At 43.3% G+C, this 24,340-nt stretch overlaps 1 protein-coding gene across 1 annotated transcript in view; it reads right to left on the bottom strand.

Annotated features, from left to right (window-relative positions):
* The window catches only part of CYTH4 (cytohesin 4), a 265,456-nt gene that overhangs the window by 40,797 nt on the left and 200,319 nt on the right, over positions 1-24,340 (bottom strand). Inside the window, exons 5-7 of the mRNA XM_069653034.1 lie at positions 23,875-23,993; positions 19,581-19,661; positions 16,645-16,757 (exon numbers count right to left, since the gene is read on the bottom strand). Coding sequence (XP_069509135.1) covers positions 16,645-16,757; positions 19,581-19,661; positions 23,875-23,993 — 313 coding nt within the window. The remainder of the gene's footprint in view (positions 1-16,644; positions 16,758-19,580; positions 19,662-23,874; positions 23,994-24,340) is intronic.

The following is a 24,340-nucleotide window of genomic DNA, read 5'->3' as shown; positions in this document are numbered from 1 at the left end:
CAATGAACCCGTAAGATTGAATGAAAGGAGAAAGGAGTTGCCTATCCCGCCACCAGAGTGAATGCGGCTTTGAATATAGCAGGAGGCATACAGTAATTAAAATGAGAAGTTCCACATGAAACGTGCGTGAAGTGTGGTTAAGTGCTATCTCTACAGTTTGCATTGCTCTGTACGGTGCGGCCTCGATGACAGGTGCAGAAACCTTCATTGAACCTGCAAAAGTCAACAAAAGGAGACAGGATTTGCCCATCCCTTTGACGTAGTGAATGCAGTGTTTAACACAGCATGAGGTGTGAAGCCATATAAAGGAGCTGCTCTTTGCCAAGTAAGCTAAATCTGGTTCCCGCAGTTCAGGCTAGGAGGGTCAGATGAGTGGTGCAGTGTTGGGTGAGTCCATCTACGATTCCACTTATTTAGATCTAGTGACAAATAAGGAAATACGACAGTTTTGCTCGTTTTATATGGTGACCAGGTAAAACAGTATTAAGAAGATAAAATGAAAGGGAAACCACAACAGTGCAGGACTTGAGCAAGCAACAGGGCTTGGTTTCTGATGATCCACCTTTATAAGAGGCTCATTATGAAGCCCATTACAAGAGGCTCATTATGAAGCCCATTACAAGAGGCTCATTGCCTCCCTGTTATCTACTATATTACCTTTTGTACGTTCCTTTGTGATCAAAAGAGCTTCTTAACCTTTATGTTTGCATGTATGTATGTATGCATGCAAATAAATAAATACATGAGAGCGACGAGTAGGGTAAAATAACTAGATGCTTCATTTAAGTAAACACGAGTACACCTATAGACGGACCCCCCAAATTTATCAGACTTATATTCAGATGCAGATCTTACTGAATTTAACGGTGATAAAGATCTATTCAATTAATCCTCTGTGGTGCAAGGAGAAGAAATATTTCAGGCCTGAATGAGTTTATAAATCTTAATAAAATGGCAGGAAAGGGGTTCTACAAATCCCATAAAATTAATACAGTAATCCATACTACCTAGTGAAGGAGATGCTTTCTATAACATGCTTAAGGAAAGAGAAAGGGGCCTTTTGAGCTTGAAGAATTTGGTAATTTCTTTGAAACTGAAACTAAGACATTAATTCATAGGAGGGGTTCAGAAATGCAGACAAATACGCTCATGATACTTACATCATTAGCAGCTCTCCACCTGGTTTTATTTTACAATCGCTGGTGAGATTGTATGACAATGTCCTTGCTCAAATCATTGAACACACATATTTCTAAAGAATTTAGAAAAAAGTTGTCAAATTATCTAAAGCTGTGAAGAAAAAATGGAAGATATAATTGACATTATGTCATCAAAGAGAGTTGGTAAAGGATGAACTTGTGGATTCCACGAGTGTTAGTCTTTTTGAGACACAGGACCTCATCACGAGTTGGGCGGTAATGCTGGCGGTATTACCGCTGGCGGTATTAGCCCTACCGCCAAACCCCCCCGGCGTTATTAGCGCTGGATCATGGGTTTGGCAGTAATGGAATTCCCCATTCCCCACTGAGCCCATTCGGGAATGCCCCATTCAAAATTGGGCTCAATGGGGAATTTTCACGCTCTTACTGCCGGCGGATTTCCCGCCGGCGGTAATAGCGCAAATTTTCAGTGGATTTCCCCCCAGCTCAGAGCTGGGGAGAAATCCACCAAAGACCTGATTTGGTGGACCCTTAAATCCGGCGGTTATAGCACGAACGCCGGATTTAAGGGCTACCGCCAAACTCGTGATGAGGCCCGCAGACTTGGACTAAAGTATCTTGAGTCTCCCCAATGTAAATCCCAGAGAAGGGAGAGGTCATACCAAAACACCCTAAAGGGAATAAAGTAAAGGTGTACAAACTGTAGGCTAGTGTCATACTGAAAATGGTATTGATGCAAGCAATGAGGAGCAATTGGGTTTAGTAGAAGTGCACTCCTTTCTTTTCTGATGCATGAAAGTACCAATAATAAGGCTAACTTGCTACTGAAACCAGTAAACACACTACAGTCATGACTAGATAAGAAAGACAACTAGAAAGTAGGTGGTAGAAGGTAACACAAGAACCTTAATAAACTATTAAAAAAACAACATCAAAATAGGGAAAAAAGAAGGAGTTGTTTATCATTCCTAGGCAGAATATGACCATAGCTGTATCTTGGGATGGTCATTATACATTTCAAATCATACTCCCTAATAAATGAACATGATCGAAAGTAATAAGAACAACAGTTGAGAGCACTGGTCAAAGGTCTGACAATACCAGAACTGTTAAGAATTTACGTTAGGGGTTAATGCACTTTAGATTTAATCCCTTGGAAACCAATTAAATAATTGGTGCACGCAGTGAATTGATTAAAAAAGCAAGGCAACTCTCTGTACAAGAAATGCCCACTTTGTAAGATTTGTGCATAAAAAAAGAATGTATTCACAATGATTGCTTTAAGAATAGGATGTGAGCAGGTACAGGTGTGCACATAAGCTTGGTTATAGCAGTGGCACGCTTTTGTACAATTTGAAACTAAGTGTTATTAGAGTTTAATAATGGAGGATTTGAAAGAAAAGAAAGAGTAAGGGAAATTAATCCGTAATCACAAAAGTGTTGCTATTTTTGTGCTCTTAAAAAAAAGAGGCGTACAGCTTGATGTAAACCAAAGACACAATAAATAGTAGATAATTTCTTTACAATACATGATATCTGCTCTCTACCTGTACCAAATGATGCCGCAATATGTTTGTCTTTATAGATCTGATGCAAAGACATTTAAATCTGAATGAATAAAAATGTAGGTCTGATGTAATTCATCATGGATGTTCCTTTACTGACCAAAAAGTGTGTGCATATCTTTATAAAAACTACAGGATATAGAAGGTTTACAGAACACCTAGCCCTGTATCACTTTATAGGCTAAAATGGGTCTGTACATATTTCTATTGGCTTAATAAATAAGATGTATTTGTCCTACATTCCAATTCTGATTTCAAATTTAAAACTGTTATTGATCAATGTTTTCTAAAGTGATCTCGTGTCTTTTCAAGGCACAATTCTCAGATAAATATGTATTTTTTCAAAACATTAAAACTTAACTATAAAACCTGAAAGACAACCAAACACGTTCTCCCCTGGCCTGTGAAAGTCAGGGTGTCAATCAAAGCATGCAATGGTCAGCTATACATATGCCCAGGTGAACCGTGTAGACACGTGTGCATAAAGTACACATTCATGCCCGTGCTGCCGACAGAATTCCTGGGCAAAATGTATGAACCAAGTCTCTCTCACAGCTAGTCTAAGATCATGTTCAGATAACAATCCAATAAACACATGTTCATTAGTAGCTGCACCTACCATCCTGAGGGTTGGCTACATTCAAAGCACATCACTTATATGCTTATGTCACAACCTTCCAAACTGCATGTGGCTTGTATGAGGCTCCTTGACATGTTACAGAAGTCGTGCCTGATGACGTACCTGGGTTGTGCAGAAAGCTTATAGAACAGAATATGTGCTGTACTTATAAGGGCATTACCCCTTCATAATTGCTAGCTTTTGTTAACAGTTTTAATTTAAAACTCCTGTATTATGTGTATGCATTGTGATGAAATCCATTGTTTAAAGTTGGGTTTCTATCAGTGTCGAGGCAGCTTTATTGTGGGTTTTTTCAGATCTGACATGTTGGAACTTCATGCAGTTGGTTTCCTTTGGCGTACTTTAATTTGAAATGTGATGGTTAACAGATCACGGTTGGGTTTGATTTGGGTTAGGTTCTCCTCAATATTCTGCCTTGCCAGAACAAGCAAGATAGACTTAGTTTCCGGAGGGCACCACCACTAAGGTGGTGGTGCCCTCCGGAAACTCCTCAAGACCTTCCTCTTCTTCTCTTCCTTCTCTCTCCCTCTACCTTGCTAACCTAGTTCTCTGCTCTTTCCCTCTCTCCCTCCTCTTCCTTACAGCTTGCTGACTGGCTGCCTGGCACACCCCGGAGTCTCACAGGTCACTGGCCCCCCCGCCAGTCCTCTTTCACACTTGCCTCAGGGCCCTACACATCACCCACACTTGCTGCTCTTGGGAAATAACCCAAGAGAGTGTCTCTCTCTGCACTTACTACAGTCTCCACCAACCGGATGCACTTGGCCCTCGCCCTCCCTGTGACTGTCTGTGCACTTGCACGATCCGTGTGCACCATGCCTGACGATCGTCTGTTTGTTCTCCCTTGTCTTCTCCCCCTAATTGAACAGGTAAGACTGCAGAATCGCTGTCAGGCCTATTTGCTGTATCTCAAACTGTTAAATGTATTTTAGGCACTTAGTCTGGCTGTGCAGACTATTATCGTCTCAGAATTTCAAGGGCTCTGAGCGACTGTTGTTTTTCCCCATGTTCCCACCCTCCTTGAGCGCTTAGAAACACTTGCCTGTGTATAGGCGCTTTATAAATAATCACTACCATACCATACAGTTGTTTATAGGCAGAAAGGTTTAGGATGTTTATGATATGTTTTCGCTAAATAGCAGCTCACATATGTTGGCCCCTCTAGTTCAACAGCATAAAACAAACTTCTTTGACTAATTATGCACATACTTGTTGAGAAAATAAAAAACAATAGAGTCTGACTCAAAAGTGAAGTACAATAATACGAAGAAATGGGAGGGAAAGAGGTGTCAATATAGGTTTAGATTATCTATCCACATGTGATTGGTGCACTCGAATGGCATTGCAATCAGCCATCTTCCCTCCAAGGCAAAGACTGTGTCTGTGTCCTCAAAACTCCATCTCACTACACTGCCGTAGAGTCCCTTAAAATGAAAGTTTCCGTAGGGACATGGGTTAAGCAAGGTATGCACGCTTACAGGTTTAGTGATGCTGAACTCCAGGTAGAGAATTGCCACAGCCTTTACCAGTTGGAAGCTAGCAGACTGCCCTTGTTTTATTTATTTTTTTCAAACACAAACTGGGTTTTTGTGGGTTTGGCTGTAAACCCATCAGGAATACGACATGCCGTAACTGCTGTTACTGAAACTAAAAAAAGGGGTGGGTGGAAGGTTTTGAATCAATCTGAACCACTGGCATTGCTCTGGGCAACCTTCCACACCACTGTTTTTTAGCCCGTCTGCGCCATTGCAAAAGGGGTTTAGCCATATGGAAATCAGTCAGGTACAGCCACCAACGGGAGCAGCCCTGCCTGAAATACTAGGCCAGATCCCCTCTGCATGGAAACACAAGCAACCCCAGACATGTTTCGGCCTTGATGGGCCTCCTCAGTGAGGTGCAACTTGGTTTCCTATGGCGCAGCAAGCAAGGGACCCACTTCTGGGCATACCCTCTCTCACATAGTGGGTTTGGGACCAATCCCACTATGGCGCAGCGAGCAAGGCACCCACATCGGGGCATAACCTTTCTCATATTTTGGAGTAGGACCAAGACTGATTTGCATATGGTCTTTCCCCTTCTGTGATGGCTTGGCAGGCGAAGAACAATGGCCTGGAGGGTTGCCCAGAGCAATGCTAGAGGTTAAGATTCATTCTAAACCTTCCAGTCATCACCTCTTTGTTTTTGCTTTGTCAACCTGAGTGGGACAGGTATGCCCAGTGGTGGGTCCCATGCCTGCAGGGCCTAGAGACCCAAGCTACTCCTCAATGATGAGGCCCAACAAAGCTGAAACATGTACTGGGATGTTTGTGGTCTTGTGCAGAATGGATGAGATCTAGCACTTTGTGCTGGACAGTCCCTTTTGGGGTCAGAGCAAGCCTGATTTGCATATGGTCTTTGCCCTTCTGTAATGGCTTGGAAATCAAAGAACAATGGCCTGGAGGGTTTCCCAGAGCAATGGCAGAGGTTAATATTCATTCTAAACCTTACAGCCATCACCACTGTGTTTTTGTAACAGCTGTTACCGCATCTGCAAATCTGGGGGGTCCTCCAAGAATATGAATGTATCATGACGAAGGTGGTAAAACCATTCTGCACAGCTGCTTTACTGTAATACTGCAATACTGCATGTGGGATTTCAGAAATTCCCCCTGTCCCGTTTTCTGAAAAATGTACAAATGTACTTCCATCTTGGTTTTAGGTTTGGAACGCATAGGACACATGCATATGGGAGAGCAGAGTTTTTATGGCAATTGTATACATTTTCGCAGTCCCACAGGTGACTCCCTACGAGTCCGACTGAAGTCGGAATTTGCCGCGCGAGTTGGAAACTGCAGCCAACTTTAGGCCTGATTTACAACATCCTTTTACAATTGTGCGATCCCACTGAAAAACGCTTTTTAAATCAGGCCCTTAATGTCTTTACATGGAGAAAAAAATCAAGCATTTGTCCGAACACAGAGCAGTGGGTTTCCAAAGTAACAAACAAAAAATCTGAGCCAGGCCTGGCCCATAGTAGGGTGTGCAGTGATAAAATTGCAGCAAAAATAACGTCTCTAAAAAGAATCGCGGCAAAAATGCAGTGGTTTGACCCGTTAAAGAGGCCGCAATTTGTTGTGGTCACGGCCATTTTTGCCACGATTTTAACACATGGAACCCATGGGAGACGCACTCATCTTTTCTTCATTAATAATTTAGTTTACAAATACAAACTTTAGCAGTTTTATAAATATTGTCATTAAAAATACTCGTTTAAGAACCATAGCAATATTATAATATTATACCTTAGCAACAATTTAGGCCAGCCTTGAATCCAATCACGATTTAAGTCACATCGTTCACCAAGCAACAAAAGACGTGCCGGCATTATGATCCTGGGAAGCTCACTGAACAAAGACAGACGCTCACCGATGTCCGGATGTTGAGACACGCAGTGTGAAACACGAAGTGAAACAAGGTAACGTTCGTGGTAATTCAATTACTGACTAGCAGCAAGGCCAACAGTGTTGCCAAGCATAATAGAATTGAGTGTGTTACTTTAAAATGAGATATTCATTGCAATCTGTCGTGTCAAGTCTTACAAGCCTTTCAAGGACCAGACTGACGCAAATGGCTCTGCCCTCCATATTTTCAGAACACCAAAGTCGGTCTAACTGAGGGGGAATACGTTACCAGTTGTGGATTTTGGGCCTCTTAATCATTGGAGAACACATAGACAAAAGTCTTTCCTCCTCTGATTTTGGTAAGGTGATGCGGGCCGCACCAGTGTACCGGGAAGAAAACACTAAGGAAGACGAGGAGGCTCAGTTGAGGAGGAGTAAAATGTTTACGGTGAAGCCGAGGACGCTGTCAGCAGCTCAGGGGAAGTGTTAAATATGTAGTGCTACCACCATGAACAGAAAGTGCTGCAAGGGAGTGAAGAGATCCGGCCTAGCTGATGCGACGTGGCGATTGTCAGAGACAGAGCTGCACCGGGGCACTGAGCACGAGATGAAAAAACCCTTGCTTGACATCAGAGACCTCTAGCACTACGACGAGAAGGCAAGAGGCAGAGGAGTGAAGCCAGGTGTTGACTAGTCAACTCATCAGAAGGCTTACTGATGAGGAGGAGCGCTGGGGAGTCGAAGAGAGCTATACGGAGGGTGTTGAACCAAACCCAGACCAGAGTAAAGGAGTGCAGAAAAACACAAGAACCAAGAGGGAGAATTAAGGGGGAAGAGTCGGGTACAAACAAAAGGTTTGTGAGAACAAACCCAGATGGGGAGAAGCACTGTAGAATTGAATTCAATGGGTACAGCTGCACATTGGAAATGAAGACTAGAGTACTGTGACCACCCCTTTGAAAAACATTGTAAAAGTGAACTGACAGATCTGTTGCATGTTGATACTTGTGGCCGAAGTTCCCCCTGATCCTTGAGAAAGTGACAGAGAGCTGTTGAATTGGGCAATTTGTAATCATCACTCCTAATGTGCTGTGAGAAAGGTCTCCAGCAGGGAACTACTGCATGTTGAAACTTGTGGGCAAAGGTTGAAGGTTCATAAAAGTGAAACACTATAGAACTTCTACTCTGTCAAGCAACAACAACAAACCTCTGCGATAATAGAGTTGAACTCGCATTTTTGGTCTGTATTCCTCGTATGGAGCCCGCATCCTCTTCAGATTTTATCGCATGAACCATTTAATCATTGCACTCATTCTCTGATAGTCTTGCACTGACTAACGACCCCACAGTGGGAGCTGGTGAACATTTTCATTGGAGGGGTGTAAAATTGTTCATGAATATGCAGTAACCTAACATAGCGAGGGACTCCCAACCAATGGTGATTCAGTGAAAGGCGGTTCCCTCTGAGAAATGTGTTTAAATAGTGGATTAAAATGGTGTATTTTACAGCACACTCTTTATCCAAAAATTGGATAAAACTCAATTAAGAATTTTTTAAGTTTGAATGTTCGGGCCATTCCGACACGTGATGTAGCTGTTATGCAGCCTAAGCTCCTTGTTATAACATTATTTAAACATATTGTAGTACGCTATTTGCAGCAATAGTCATTTTGTTTTAAGTATTTTTACTTACTACCTGATTGATTTTAGAATCTGTGATTTTAGTAATCACTGTATTACCTTGCTAGGGGGTGACCTGCTAACACTCCTACATCTTGCAGTTACATTGAGCCTCATTATAAGTTTGCCGGTCCGGTAACAACGTTACCGGTAAGCTTGCCAGTACCGTTGTTACCAGACCAGCGAACTACGAGTGCTGCTACCGGCGCCCGCGAGCAGAGCATGTCGGATGCACTGGCATCAATTAGAATGGTGCCAGTGTATCTGACCTCCCCATTCCCATTGAGCCCTAATGGGGAGCATTTTTTCCCAGCAACCGTGGATGGGCAATTACCGGGTCTGGCGGGGACGTAATGACTCGGTAATTGCCCATTTACGGGTGCCCGAAAAAATCACAAGTTTGGCGACAGCCTGCTGGTTTTAATGGCAAGGCTAGCGCAAAACATGTAATGAGGCCCCTTGAGTTAAATTCCTACATTTACCATGATCCTTGAGTGACGCACATGCGTTAGATGGCATTGGGCACGCCACGGGCTGCAACTGGCCGGTGTCAGAGCGGCTCAGCTGTTTCAGTTTTCGGGGCCATAATAACACGTGTTGTAACTGTTACTCAGCCTAAGCTCCTTGTGATAGCATTATTTTAAAATATTGTAGTACACTATTTGCAGCAATAGTAATTTTGTTTGAAATATTTTTACTTACTAACTGATTGATTTTAGAATCTGTGATTTTAGTAATCATTGTATTTAACTTGCTAGGGTGTGACCTGCTAACACACATCCTTGTTGCAGTTACATTGATTTAAATTCCTACATTTACCTTGATCCTTTTGTGATGCGCACCCGTTAGATGGCATTGGTGCACGCCATGTAACAATCAGCTTCCAGTCTTCCGGTGAGCAAAGGTCAATCTGGCAGAATCTGCTGCTGACACGAAGCCTGTTTTTTCCTGTTTCTGCCTGTGTCTCCGGTCAGCAGCAGATTCTGCCAGATTGACCTTTGCTCACCGGAAGACTGGAAGCTGATTGTTACAGCAACATGGTCGGTGAGATATGAATAAATGGGGGGATTAATTTATGATGCTACCTTATTGAAGGAGTTACATAACGAGTATGGGAACATTTCCCTGCATACTCTGAATAAAATAAGGGAACTGGATATTGCTGAGTGCAGGATTGCAACCCTGATAGGAGCTGATGATGGTGTTGTAAGCTTGAATGCAGCCCTTATCAATGCAAGATCAGCAGGAGCCCATGCTACAGAAATAGCAGAGTTTATTGAACAATATGATTTAGACCGATTATTAATCACTGAAACGTGGTTTACTGAGGCCTCACAGGGCTAATTTCATGAGCTGGTCCCGAAGACTATTTGATACAATATATTAACAGAATTGGTAAGAGGGGTGGTGGTATAACAGCTATATATAGGACTACCCTACAAATATCCCATTTGAATACTCTTGATTGGGGGGATGTTGCTAAGGTTGAGCAGTTAACACTGAACCTGTCCTTCAGAGCCTCCATTTGTCTTATTTACACTATAAGCCACCTGGCCCATGCAAACAATTCCTGGGGAATTGTGATTCTTTTTAAACTACTCATGGGAGTAAATATACAGAACTACTGATATTGGGGGACTGGAACATATGGTTAGATGATCCCGCAAAACCAGACTCTAAAGAGTTATGGGAACTTCTGGGCATTCATGGCTTACATCCGCTAGGAACTAATCTGTCCCATGTAAAAGGGCATTGTTTAGATGTTCTTATAGCAAGGGGGCCCTATGCCTCTCTGAATAAGACCATGCCAATTGATTGGTCCAACCATTCTGCTCAGATTTTTTTTTTTTCACTGACCCTGCCAAGGGAATATAATCACAGTATTAAGGACAAGTCAGTTATGTATTCGCAGAAAATAAAGGATTTGGACAGAATTACTGGTGGAGAAATTAGAGAGGTTCTTGCCTCTACTGACTCCCTGTTGTCTAGTGAGGAATATCTTTTAGAAGGCTGTTTGATTATGGATGCAATCTATACCCAGACGGCTCCCTCAAAACCAAAAACAAAAGCAAGGATATCCAAACCCTGGTTTATGTCAAATTTAATTCCCTTGCGCAAACTAGTAAGTAGAACAAGTCGAAAATGGCAAGTTAAACAAACTCCAGAGAACCTAGATGGGGCCAAGAGTGCTCTATGTGATTATAAATTGGCTATTTTTAATTAATAAATAAATTAAAGACTGCTAATAATCTGCCTAGGGAACTTTACTATCTAAACATTTTGTAACCCTAGTTGTAGGGCTACATCCATTCAACCTTCCTCTGTCCAGGCTAACATCTGTAATACTTTTTTTATCGATAGAATCGAACGGATTAAGAGCGACTTTTTTTTAAACTCAAAATGCGGCCACGGTCTCATCTGAACTGCCAATTGAACAATCCACAGACAAATTGACAAGTCAGCAGGAATTGAGCCCACTGCCTACCTTTGATTTTTGTCAGGTACTGGAAAAAGATGTTTCTCGGTTACTGGAGGCCCTTAAACCCACCAATGACTCTCTCTTTCCTCTCCCTGCTATTATGCAGCTAATTGTCTATTCCTGGACTTGACTCCTTTTATGACCACATTTATTAATACATCGTTGATGCAAGGGACAGTTCTGTATATTTTGAAACAGTGCATTGTTAGACCCATGCTGAAAAAAAAAACCTTAGACCCGAAGATCCCCCAGAACTGTAGACCGATAGCAAGTCTTTCTTGGCCAGGAAAAATACTTGAAAAAGTGGTTACTGGCCAATTAGAAGAAGCAGGAGTCTCTGTTGGATAACTTCCAGTCTGGGTTTAGACCAATACATGAAACATAGACTGCTCTCCTATCTGTTCAGAATGACTTGCTTGCAGCTGCGGATCGGGGCAAGCTTCTCCTTTTGATGATGCTGGACCTGTCCGCGGCCTTTGATATGGTGAACCATTCAATCCTGTTAGACAGGTTACAGGTGGTGGGAATGGTTTCCAAGCATGCTGTTGGCTGGTTCAGATCGTTTTTGTTGGACCATCATCAACAGGTGGACTGGGTCTCTGGGTCTCTGGGTAAAGTGAACTGTGGGGTTGCACAGGGATCATCACTCTCCCCCCTACTGTTCAATCTGTACATGCATTCCCTCTTGGAGATCCTGAGACACCATGGGGTAAGCTTCCACTCCTATGCTGATGATACCCAGAACATCATCAGGTTTGTTAATCCTGATGAAGCATTTGGTAAATTACGACAACGATTGGATGAAGTTGACCACTGGATGTCCAGTAATCAGTTACAGCTGAATGCAACTAAAACTGAACTAATTATATTTGGCCCAAAAGATCTTCTAATCGCTTCAAAAAAGCTGCCAATCCCAATCGTCCTAGGTGCAAATTTAATATGTGTCTCCAAGATTAAGAATTTAGGCTGTAATTGCAGGACGACCTTGCTAGTGAGTGCCAAGTTGGAGCAAAGGTCCAGGCAGTGTATTATACCCTGAGACTTCTCCGACAGGTACTTCCCTATATCCCCGAGGAGGATCATGCTTCGGTAATGGTTGCCCTGTATAATGCTCACCTGGACTACTGCAATAGTCAGTTGATGGGCATTCCGCTTAAACATGTTCAGAGACTTCAAACAGTCCCAAACAAATGGCAATCAGGTTGATTTTTAAGCTGGGCCAAATGGCCCTGGTGTCTCCATCCCGCCGTGCTCTACATTGGCTGGAGGTGGAAGACTGCATTAGATTCAAGGTGGCCTGACTTGTTTTTAAATGCCTAAATGGGCTTGTGCCAGTATGTCTGAGTGAATTACTTCAAATTTATTAATTCACAAGAGACTTGCGATCTAGAGATCGTAACCTCCTGTTGATTCCTCATTCTGCATATGCAACTAGAGGAGACAGAAGATTTTTCTGTTTTTGGACCAACATTGTGGAATTCGCTCACTAATGAAATAAGGTCTATGAAGTCATTATCTCAGTTTCAGAGGGCCCTCAAAACGTTTTTTATTTAGGTAGGTCATAAGACTTCTTCTACTTTTTTGCTTTCTCTTGGGGCTTGGTGTTGCTTTTCATGAATATGTCATACCATATGCTCCGCTATATCGTTGGGTCCGTCATGTACGCGATATAAATGTAAAAATCAAAATAAAATCAAATCAAATAAAAAACCCTATCAGTTTTGCTGGGTTACATGAAAAAATCCAATAGATTCTAGGGGACTCTAGATTCTAGAAAGAGGAGACTTTTCAACACTATTTCCATATGACTTTTACCACCATATATGCCACTATAAGAAGACATTTCCATGCTGGCTGTGGCAATATTTAAGCATTGTTGCCAGCAATTGTGGGCATTGTATGCACAATCTTTGGACCAGAGGGAAGTGAGGGCATATAATGAGGGTATCTGGGCTCATAAGAGCCCACTTTGTCGAGCAGCTGGGAAAAATGAAGCTATTAGCACTCAGGCAAGGTGAACAGCAGGCACTTGGCCCCGTTGCATCTGTGTTCTCCCGGGTTCATAGGAAAAGAAGTCTGTTATTAATTTTTATGGTATGGATGCAAAGCCGCAGGGCATCCGGGGACAAGGCAGACCAAGCAGAGCTGCAAGAGGACAAAGGAACAGCCGGCCCGGACAAGCGGCCCTGCCTTCAGAAGGCAAGTATGGGTGAGCTGACCAGGAAAATGGAGTGGCATGAAAAATGCTGGCATCACTTGGCTACCCTGGCTAATATTATCTGTAAACTCTGGATAGTGGTTGGCTGTCAGCAGTCCAACGTTCTACCCCAGGTGCTAAATACCAGTAATGCCAAGTAAGAACACACTTAAGTTGGTTTTCTCCATGATGCTAGTAATGCCACTTTAAGGAAGCATGTCCATATTGGCTATGCAAATATATGCCAGAATTCTCAGATAAGAACACAATCATGTTATTTTCCTGAATGCACTAATGCTAGTGGGAGAATGCATGCCAGTGGTGGCTCTGCCATTATATGCAATAATCCCCACAAAGGAACATACTCATGCTAGATTTTCCCACAATGCACTTCTCCCAGTGCAATATAAATTGTCTATACTGATTGAGCCAATATATGGCAGTAGTCACATGTAAGAGCAGGCTCTTGTGCTAGTATATATAAGAAGATCATCATCATAAAAGTTTATTCGGAAACAAATTATCCATAAACCATTAACAGAATAAAAATATATACATTACAAAAATCTATTCAAAATATAAAAAAATATCTACGAACTATGACAGTATAACAAAACATGTGAAGGATATATGTGCCAATGTATGTCAGTAGTCCCACCAAATGACACACTCACTAATGTTAGTTTTACCCTTAATGCACTTATTCCACAGTAAGAAAACATGTCAATGCTATATGTGCCAATGTATGTCAGCATGCCCATGTGAGAACATGCTCATATTGACTTTTCCCATAAAGAGGTAATAACCAGTAATGCAATAAAACATATCCAGGATGGTTGTGGCAATGCATGCAAGTGGCCTCACTCCTACCTAAGGACATTTGCCATGCCCATGTGGCTGCAACAATATATGCTATTATCCTCATGTAGGAACTCACTCCTATTGGCTTTGTCGATAATACAATAATAATTCCACAGTAAGAAAGCATGTCCATGATGACTGCACCAATATGTAACACTAGGTTCATCTAAGGGCATGCTCAGTTATGCTAGTTTTCTCCATAATGCACCAATGCCACAGTAAGAAAACGTAGTGTCATGCTGGCTGTGCCAATATATGCCAGTATCCCCATTAAGAACAAGCTCCTATTGTCTTTTCCCCATAATGTAAACATAATGACACAGTAAGAAAACATGTCTAGGAGGGCTGCCACAATGTATACCAGTAGTTCCATATAAGGACATACTCAGTAATGTTGATTTCTGTCAAATTTCTCTGCTGGCATCTCATTCCCCTTGTTCACTTTCTCCACACCTGTCTCCATTCATAAGCCTTCCTCTCCCCTTCGCCTGCTCACGCCTCATCACGGGTCTGGCGGTAACCCTTAAATGCAGCGGTAGCGCTATTACCGCCGCATTTAAGGGTCAGTCGGATCATGGCCTTGGCGGATTTCCCCCCAGCTCTGAGCCGGGGGGAAATCCGCCTGCGCTAATAGCGCGAATTTTCCTCATTGGGCCCAATGGGGAATGAGCAATTCCTGAATGGGCCCAATGGGGAATGGGCACTAACCATTCCGCCAAACCCGTGATCAGGCGCTAATAGCGCCGGGGGGTTTTGCGGTAGGGCTAATAGCGCTAGCGGTAATAGCACCGGCGTTACCGCCCAACTCGTGATGAGGCCCTACACACTTCACTCAAACTTGCATGTGCATACATACCACTGCACACAATTACACAGATGCTCAATCACACACAGACATTTTCACACACATCAACTTATAGACGCAGACAACCTCTAACATGCAACATGCATGCACTTATGCACACATACATTCCTACACCTACCTGTTTGCATGATCTCAGCTTCCCACCACACACTGACCCAGATAGCCCACTACTCACCTCTGTCTGACGCATCTCCTTTCAGTCAATTGAGCTGCTCCTACGGTGTTTGCACACAGATTAGAGGCACTGGGCCAGACGTTCCCTGCCCCAAAGACCTCTCAACACCTCACAATATGTCTTCTGCATGGACCCATTCAGGTTTTGTTCTCAAAGGGAGGGCAATTATGCAGCAGGGGATGTGCCCCTGCTGAGAGGCAGCTCACTCCCCCACTGACATTAAACAAACTGGTCTAGGAAAACAATGGATGTTTAGAATTTTGATATAAACGTATGTCTTTTACCCAATACAGGGAAGCTGGTGATGTAGCGCCCCAATACACCAGCTACCGCTGCAGCCACATGATACCTTACTAGGATAGTTTGAACTTTCAAGCTTGCCAAATGGTTGAGGAAGTGAATATACACTAAACCAGTTGGTTTCACAGGAGAGTGAAAAACAAAAGAGGTGATGACTGGAAGGTTTAGAATTAATTGTATTACCCTGGGCAACCCTGCAGACCATTGTTCTTTGCCTGCCAAGCCACTACAGAAAGGGGAAAGACAGAATGCAAACCAGGCTTAGTTCCATCTCAAAAGGGGCAATCCAGCCAAAACTGCTAGGTCACATCCCTTCTGCATGCCTCCCCTGACATGTTTTGGCCTCATTTGGGTGGGACCAAACTGATTTGCATATGGTCTTTTCAATTTTGTAATAGCTTGGCAGGTGAAGAACGATGGTCTGGAGGGTTGCCCAGAGCAATTCCAGAGGTTAAGATTTGTAGCTTGTAGTTTGTAGTTTTCCTGGTCTTTTTAGGCGTTACTGGATCTCTGGTGTTTTACTAAATGTAGCTTTGTCTTGCATAGTGTCCAGAGTGAATAACCCAACACTGGTTAAGTGTGCTTTTTAGGGGATTGGTGAGTTGGTTTGGTGTGTTTTGGAAATTGACTATTTTGCTGCTTTAAAGCAAATTGCACACTTTCTGTTGTGATTATTGGATGCGATTGTGTATTTTTACACATTCCAAAACCTATGGGTTGTAGTTTTCAATTGTGTGTAGTTATGAATTGATGAATTCATATTTTCCATGTTTATGTTATGCGTTGTACATGAATATTAATCACAGAGAGAAGACATATTCCCATTGGTAAATTAATTTGATTAATAGCATACGTGTGCCAGTTTTCTCTAAGAAGACATACCTGTTTACAGTTTGTAGTGTTCCTGGTCTTCTGAGGCGTTACTGGATCCCTGGTATTTTACTAAATGTAGCCTGGTCTTGCATGGTGTCCAGTGTGAATACCCCAAAACTGGTTTATTGTGCTTTTTAGGGGATTGGTGAGTTGGTTTGGTGTGTTTTGGAAATTGACTATTTTGCTGGTTGCAAGTAGCTTTTGTGACTATTGATAGTGGGTACCTTGATGGCTTTTGATCTTTTTAGTTTGGCTTATTCAAGGTTGAGCCTGTGGTTGGTTTGCGTTGCTGCCATGTGTGCTGGATGGTTAGTTGATTGTACATTCAATTGATTGGATGATCTTGGTTTGAGTTGGGTGGATGGAGGTGTGTGTTCACCTCAAGGTTTTAGTTACTAAAGAAGTTAATACGGGGGTGTCAATCTATGAACAGGATAGTAACTGGGGAGCAGGATTGAAAGGCACCTACCTATAGATTGAAAGACTCCTGGATTACAGAGACAGTATCGTGCAGCAAAAGCTTCCATCATACGATCAATCTTCTGAGCCTCTCCAGGAAGTCGGAAACTCCAGAGGAACTGTCTACAATATGAGAAAAGGGCACAAGAGGGAGAAGATGAGAGGAAACAGCTGGCTTCAAGATGGAACAACTGGGAATGGAGATGGGTTAGAGAGAAGGAAATGCCTACAACATATAACAAAAGCAGAGAGAATAGGAGACATTGCCCCACAACATGGCACAAAGGGATGAGACAAAGGAGAGGGCAAGGTGGTGGACATTTGTTGGGCAGAGAAGGTGGAGCCGGGTCATGGAAAACAGTGATAAGGGTGGGTGTGGTTCATGGCAGCTGCTGGGAATGCCCCAGTCCTTAGGCTCTTTTGAGTTGTGGGCAAGTGAGAAGGAATTCTGAGTTGGAGTTAAAGAACGATTGTAAATACTGTTTCCTAGTAGAATATCTGGCTATATGTAGTACTTTCCCAAACTCAAAGGATCTGACTGAAGGAAGCCAGAGAACATTTATTTTCACAATTAACTGAACCTGTTTCCTTATGAATCATTTATTATACATTTTGGTTTGTTTTCCTAACCCTTCTTCCGGAATCTTTGCATGCTCGCTTTTCTTTTTTATATTGTTTCTATGTCTGCATATATTCCTTTTTTATTTGTTTTTTTGCAGAATACAATATAACCCCCTCTTTTATTTGATTTGCTTCTCTCCCCTTTTCTAAACCTTCCTTCTTCCTTGTCCTCCCAGGCTCTGCTGCGCGGCTCTTTTGCTCTGTGTGCTTCCCCTGCTTATTGTTCTTTGTGGCTCCCTCTTTATTGCATACCCCTAAAATACGCCCTGTCCTAATCCTCAGCTTCTGATTGTTGCTTTTTAAATTGTTTCATTCAGCTTTTTAGTACAAATGAATCCTAGGGATGCTTTAATTTAAGATTGTTCATAATCAGGTAAAACGTGCTTGGCAAAAGTGGACAAGCAGTATTAAGACAAAGAATATTAGACGAATTGACTGCATACCCCATTCGGGAGATTAAATAGGATTTATTCATTGGGACCTTGTCTTGGAAAATTAGATACAATAGATTTCTTTTGTCGGTGGAGTGAAATATGCCAGGTGGACTTTCATAAAGGGTCATTCCAACGATACCGTCAGTAGGAGTAGGTTTGGGGGATGGAGAGGCCTGTTCTGTGGCCCTGTGTGAGAGGTTCTGGGCCTCTAGAAGGCTAATCAACATAAGATGTTTTCTTTTTCAGGAGTTGAGGTAGAGGCAACTTTGGTTCCCCACTGAGTGATTTGAAAAGGATGGTTGACAGAGTCACCACCGAACGTGATCAATTTGAGATGAACATTTACATGAAGGGAGCCCAGAGTCTTCCATGCACATTGGATAGAATGTACTAACCTGGTAGACATTTAACAGAACTGGGGAATAACCTATCTTTCTCTTATGATTATTATGAACTAATCCAATAACTTAACTGTGGCAAGTACCCCATGGTTTCCACCTTTGTCTGATCATGTGTGTGATAAGCGTTCAGGATGATGATGCAAGGGCCATGTACAAGAGGCTGATGCCATGATGGGCCAACAGTGAGAATCAGATGGCACAAAGGGCCAGGTGTGGGAGAGAGACGGTGGTAACACTTGCGTCAGAGAGATTGCGACACAAGCAAGTGCATGCAAAGGTTTTGCAAGCGTTAAAGTGGAAGAGGGCCTGGTGGCTTTAGGGGCTACCGACAAAAGTAGGATGAGCACAAACATACGAGTGTCTGATGTCAGAAGGGGTGGACTGTACATGCTTGAGCATGCACCAACATGTGTTTACACCCTCTGTCCCCACAGGCCATTCCCACTCTCTCTGGTCCCCCCGTGTTCTCTTGTGCCCCCCACCTTCCTGCACACAGGAGTCTTTCCTGATACATTCTGGTTTCACCATCACCGTCTTGTGGCCAATGATGCTGGATTTTACTTTTCTAGACTACATTGATTCAAGGTGTGTTACCCTTTCTCAACTCTCATGCCAGACTTCCTTTGCATCTTGTACTCATGGTGGTCCTGAATCATGCTGTTCCCATCTTCATCTTGTATCCTGGCTTGGAACATTATGTGTTACGACTGACTTATGCAATTGTATTCACTCTCCACTCTTGCTTCTCCACTCTTTTTGACTGCTTACTCTCTGTTCTCTCCTCCCCTCTCCCTTTTCCTATCTCCTCCCCTCCTCCCCTTACTTTATTCTATGCACTTACTCCCCTTACTGTCCCCCCTCCCTCCAGCACGATCTGAAACATTGTCAGGCCTAGTACGATAGTCGCTTGTTTTGTTCCTCCCCTCCCTTTCTGCACCCCTCTCTCTCACCTTTTGTTTTCCTCTGGCTCTACCATAAATGTCGTCATGCCTAGTATGGTAGTTGCCTGTCTGTTTCCATTTCCTTCCCACTCTCCCCCTCCCTTCCTTATCTATGTCTTAGCTCTTGCACTATCTGAAATGTCGTCAGGCCGAGTACGATGGTTAATTTCACATCCTTACTGTTCATGGCCTCTAAGAATGTCATTGTATTTTCCCTTGTTCCCTCCCTTGCCTTGAAGCGTTTTGAAACACATTGTGTAGAGGCGCTATATAAATAAACTATGATATCATATCAAGTCCCATGTGCATGAGGACCCCAGTGTATAATGAAGGCCACTGGATTTTAGGTTGTAGATTGTCACAGGTTTTTAAGTAATTGCCCCAGAGGTTGGGAGAAGGCCATGTTTGGAGGGTGGCTATCAGCATTGTGCTCTAATGGTTCCAAACATGAAACTAGTGCACACAAGGATCATGGGTGTAGATAAGGGCCTCTTAGAAGAGAGTAACAGAGTAAGAGCAGAGAGAGGGACAGAGATAAGATACACTCACCGTAGCGCCTGCACAAGGTTGAGATTGGAGAACTCGTGGCATTCAACGAAGGACTGTAGGACTTCCAGATTGATTGACCGCCTGAGAGAGGGATGAAGGACGAGGACCATGAGAATGAATAAGTTACAATGAGGAAGGGAGGGAAAGGAACAGAGGCAGTAAAAAGAAAGGTGTGAGAGTCAGGAGGGCAAAAGAGATAAGTAAGAAAGCAGGGGAGGCAAAAAAGGAAGTGTTTATGAGAACATCTGTCCACTATCCAGTAGCCAGGCTATCATTTAAGCTGTTTGTAAAATGTGGGTTCGGGCTGGATCAGAGTGCATCACAGCACACAAATGCAATGTCAAATCTTATCAGGTTATTGGAATACAAACAACATTTTATTCACAGAAACATATCACACACAAATAATTAGGCAACAGTGCAAATAATCAAAAATCATAGACATGGGAACGCCCACCCCCCGAAAACTCCAGAAACTCCAGAGGGTTAAAAGAATCTAAATAGTCCCTGGATTAATGTGGGCAATACGAATCCTTAAGGCAGCCTACGTTCAGCTGTGGGTACTTCGTCGTGAGTTCATATTAAAAACTCACTCTCCCGTACCTACGGGCATCCCCGCGATAGGTAATGGAGTATCCAGGCATTCACTCACACTGTCTCAGGGACTTTGCTGGACCTCGTTGTCAATCAGCAATGCCTCAGCCAGTGAGTCCAAAGCAATCTTTACAAAACAGAAGTAAGCGCACAGGCCTTCCATAAATCGCTAAGGCTATCCTCAGGACAGAACCAGTTCACTGTTGAAAGGGGTGACTGGTCGCTTCTTCTTCATATCCCAGGCTGAGACCTACAAGCTTCACTTCTGGGCACTATACAGACCAAACATATTTACTTTCTGGACAGCATCCAGACAGTATGATGTTCTCCAACACGAGGACAATGTTCACTGCAGGGTGATCACATGAGGCCATAGGGTGGGAAATTGTTTGCTGAAGCATGTAATAGAGACACCAGGATGCAGAGCAACCTGTGAGAGGGATGCTCTTCTGAGTGTGTCTTTGCAGAAAGAAGACGAAGCAGGCCCACCAGCCTTGGCTAGAACTCCCAATGCACGGCATTTACATGTTGTGCCAGGAGATAACATTTCTAGAGCATTCTTCAGAATCAGGCAGGCTTCTCATAGCAGGCTCATCAGACTTGGATAGGACTCCTAATGCACAGCATTTACATGCAGTGCCAGGAGATAACATTTCTAGATAGCCCTTCAGGATCAGGCAGGTTTCTCATAGCAGGCTCATAAGACTTGGATAGGACTCCTAATGCACGGCATTTACATGTTGTGCCAGGAGATAACATTTCTAGAGCATTCTTCAGAATCAGGCAGGCTTCTCATAGCAGGCTCATCAGACTTGGATAGGACTCCTAATGCACAGCATTTACATGCAGTGCCAGGAGATAACATTTCTAGATAGCCCTTCAGGATCAGGCAGGTTTCTCATAGCAGGCTCATCAGACTTGGATAGGACTCCTAATGCACAGCATTTACATGTAGTGCCAGGAGATAACATTTCTAGATAGCCCTTCAGGATCAGGCAGGTTTCTCATAGCAGGCTCATCAGACTTGGATAGGACTCCTAATGCACAGCATTTACATGTAGTGCCAGGAGATAACATTTCTAGATAGCCCTTCAGGATCAGGCAGGTTTCTCATAGCAGGCACACCGGTTGACAGGGTCTGTTCGATTGCATGTAACAGCCAACAGAGCCACAGGCAGGAACGTTCGTCCTAACCTACAATGCGGATGCGCTCACTCCAGCACTTGAATGCTTCACCGCAGAAGTGTTGCTAATCAAGGATCTGCAGATTTGAGAAATCCCAGGTCAAGAGAGGGCCCAGTTGGATCTGCAACAATGAGGAGCTCGCATGAGAGAATCCAAACCTACAGCGCTTCCTGACAGGAAGAATTATGCCATAAAATGGATTACACTGGATAGGGACATCCTACTGGACTGATGATTTAATGTCTCAGCCTGGCGTCCCTGTTAGGGATTCCTCATGACACGAATTGCCCTAGACTCTACTTGGGGTGGATTTTTTTCAACACTCTCAGAATCTGGGTGCCACTTACCGTTTTTCTTCATTGTAGAGACAACAGGGAGCTACTAAATTGTAGCTATTTCTCACCAGCGGTTAGGATTTCAATTCAGCAATGAACTGCATTGACCTTTGTGTGTTAGTAATGTTGAGGAAAGTACTGCTTTTGACATTCACACGAACTTCAAAAAGCATGGGCTTTCTTAAGCTTTGCAAAGCAGGTTCAGCTGTGTTATTGTGTATGTACATTGCACACCCTGCAATAGGGAATGATGTTAAAGTACAAGCGGATGATAACAGGTGATTGCATTTCATCCTTCACGTAGGATTTTCCAATTATTATGGTCATAGCAACTTAAATTCTGGTAACCACGTCATAAATTAACCTAACATGCATTACGTCTTCATTTGCCACCAACCCAGTACAAATTCTGTCAACAATACTTTCTGAACCAATCCATTCAGCGTTAAAAATGTCAGTTCCCCTAACTACAGAAAAAATAATAAAAGCAGTCCAAGTCAATGCTGAGAAATTCATCCAAAGTGAAAGGAGAAAATTAAAAGACGGAAAGGAAACAAAGATGAGACTTTGCTAGCTGGGATGAAATTCCAGAGGCACTCTCAGGAAACCTGGAGGTAGCTTGAATTGAGGCTGTCTACCAACTTAGAGTCACAAACATTCTCAAGAAAATATATTCACTAAACTTAAATCTCTGTTATACAAAGGTTTCAACCACAGAATGTCATAGAGATCAGAGATCAAAGCATTCAGGCCTCTTGCTAAAAATAGGAGGAGTTACAGTGTCCAAATCCCTTGAACTGAATGTGGCAGTAACACTGCACTGCAGAGGTGGTGTGACAAGAAATCACTCAACACATTGGCACTGGGCACTCGATCATCCTAGTAATCAAGAGCACTTTGGTGTGGTAGGGCAGAGCCAATTTTATTTTGTGTTTTCTGCTCAAAGTCTTACTTGTATTTAAGGGGAAGATTTTCTACCCATTGGTCCAATAAGGAGCTGGCTGTGTCTTCAGTCTATCACAGGAACTAGAGAGACCCCCTGACAAGGGCAATGGAATGCATACAATTCTATATATATATATTTTTTTTATCATCAAAGTTATTAACAGCCAAACAATGGGCCTCATTCCAAGTTGGCCGTTACACAGTAAAAGTACTGGAAATGAAGTTGACCAGCACTTTTACCGGACTGGCCAACTACACCTTTGTCGGTAGGGGTTACGGATTTACCTCCAGCTGACAGCTGGAGGTAAATCTCTCCCCTACCGGCCAAAAACTGCCTTCATTACCCGCACGGCCGGTAATAGTGGCAAAATCCCCCCCCCCCATGAAATGGGGATTAACCGACCCCTTACCAGCACTTGTAATCTGTCAGTTATCCAGCAGACCAAGTGCGGGTAACAGCAATTCCGTTTACCGGTGTTCTAGTGGATTTACCGATGGAATACTGGCAAACCTGGAATGAGGCCCAATGTTTTTCTTCTGCAGAGGGCGACCAAGCGCAATATTGCTGCTTGGTGGTGACATTGTACCCCGCCTTCCACAAGCACATCAGCCAGAATTTAAACTCCCAGAGATTTGAGCTCTCTATTTGCAAGAATGATGCATAGTCCACACTGTGGCGAACACAGCCATGGCTGTTGCAGGACATTTATATAAATGAGATCAGAGAAATTAGGTCGAATTATCAAATAGGAGCCAAAGCAGGCCCAAGGCCATGACCACAGCCATCATTCATGGGAAACCTGGAAAGACTGGTAAAGCAAGATATGCCACATAGACCTTTTGGCACTTTGTACATCAGGACACAACATCCATGGCTGCCATACGTGGGAGGCATTCTCCCCATATGGATAGGCTGAAGGGCTGAAAAATGGGGGTTCAAGCAATTTCGATCCCAACATGGCCTCACTTTCACAAGGCTTCCTTATCCAGGGTCAGAGGTCACAGGCTACTTTCATATGAATACATCCCTGAGGAGTGAACCAATCTGTGCCCAATGAAGAGAACATGGGCGGTCCTCCTCCTTTTCCCATCTTTGATAAGCAGCATTGGCTCAGATTCTCTTCAACTTGAACACAGTGCCCTCTACCACTAATACTCATGACTAGTCCAGGTCTTCCCTTGCGCCTGGAGCTCTGTTTCTGTGCCTTTACATAACCACTCACGCTAGTGCTCACCTTTCCCCTAGGTAGTCTCCAATGGCCGTCTTGTTCAGTCCTTCGCCCTTATACAGGAAGCCTGCAATGTCCCTTGGATTCTGGGTCAGCAGATTTCTCTCAATTAGAAACGTAATCCCCTGGAACACAGACACAATGTGAGGAGGACAGTGTGTTATATTCATGATTTCAATGGGATGTAAAAGACTGGAAGAATAGCCACACAGAGGATCGGTCTCAGGTAACAGTGAGAATGAAGAATAGGGGAAACGGAGAAGGGTAGAGCAACAAAATAGACAGGAGGGGCAGGATGAAGGCGAGTCGAGTTGGGGATTAAGTCAGAACATGTCAGGAGAACAAGAAATGAATAAAAGGCTGGTAGAGATAGGAAACAATCAATGGAGCATGTACTTTTAGAGCTGGCACCAGATGTCTACATGTCGTATATTGGAGTGGGACAACAACATGACAGAGCTGGAATGGGATT

This window comes from Ambystoma mexicanum, chromosome 3q (assembly GCF_040938575.1).
Source record: "Ambystoma mexicanum isolate Mex_15411 chromosome 3q, UKY_AmexF1_1, whole genome shotgun sequence".
Classification (NCBI taxonomy): domain Eukaryota; kingdom Metazoa; phylum Chordata; class Amphibia; order Caudata; family Ambystomatidae; genus Ambystoma; species Ambystoma mexicanum.
Note: the sequence above shows the minus strand (reverse complement) of the source record. Positions and strands in the feature narration are given on the sequence as shown.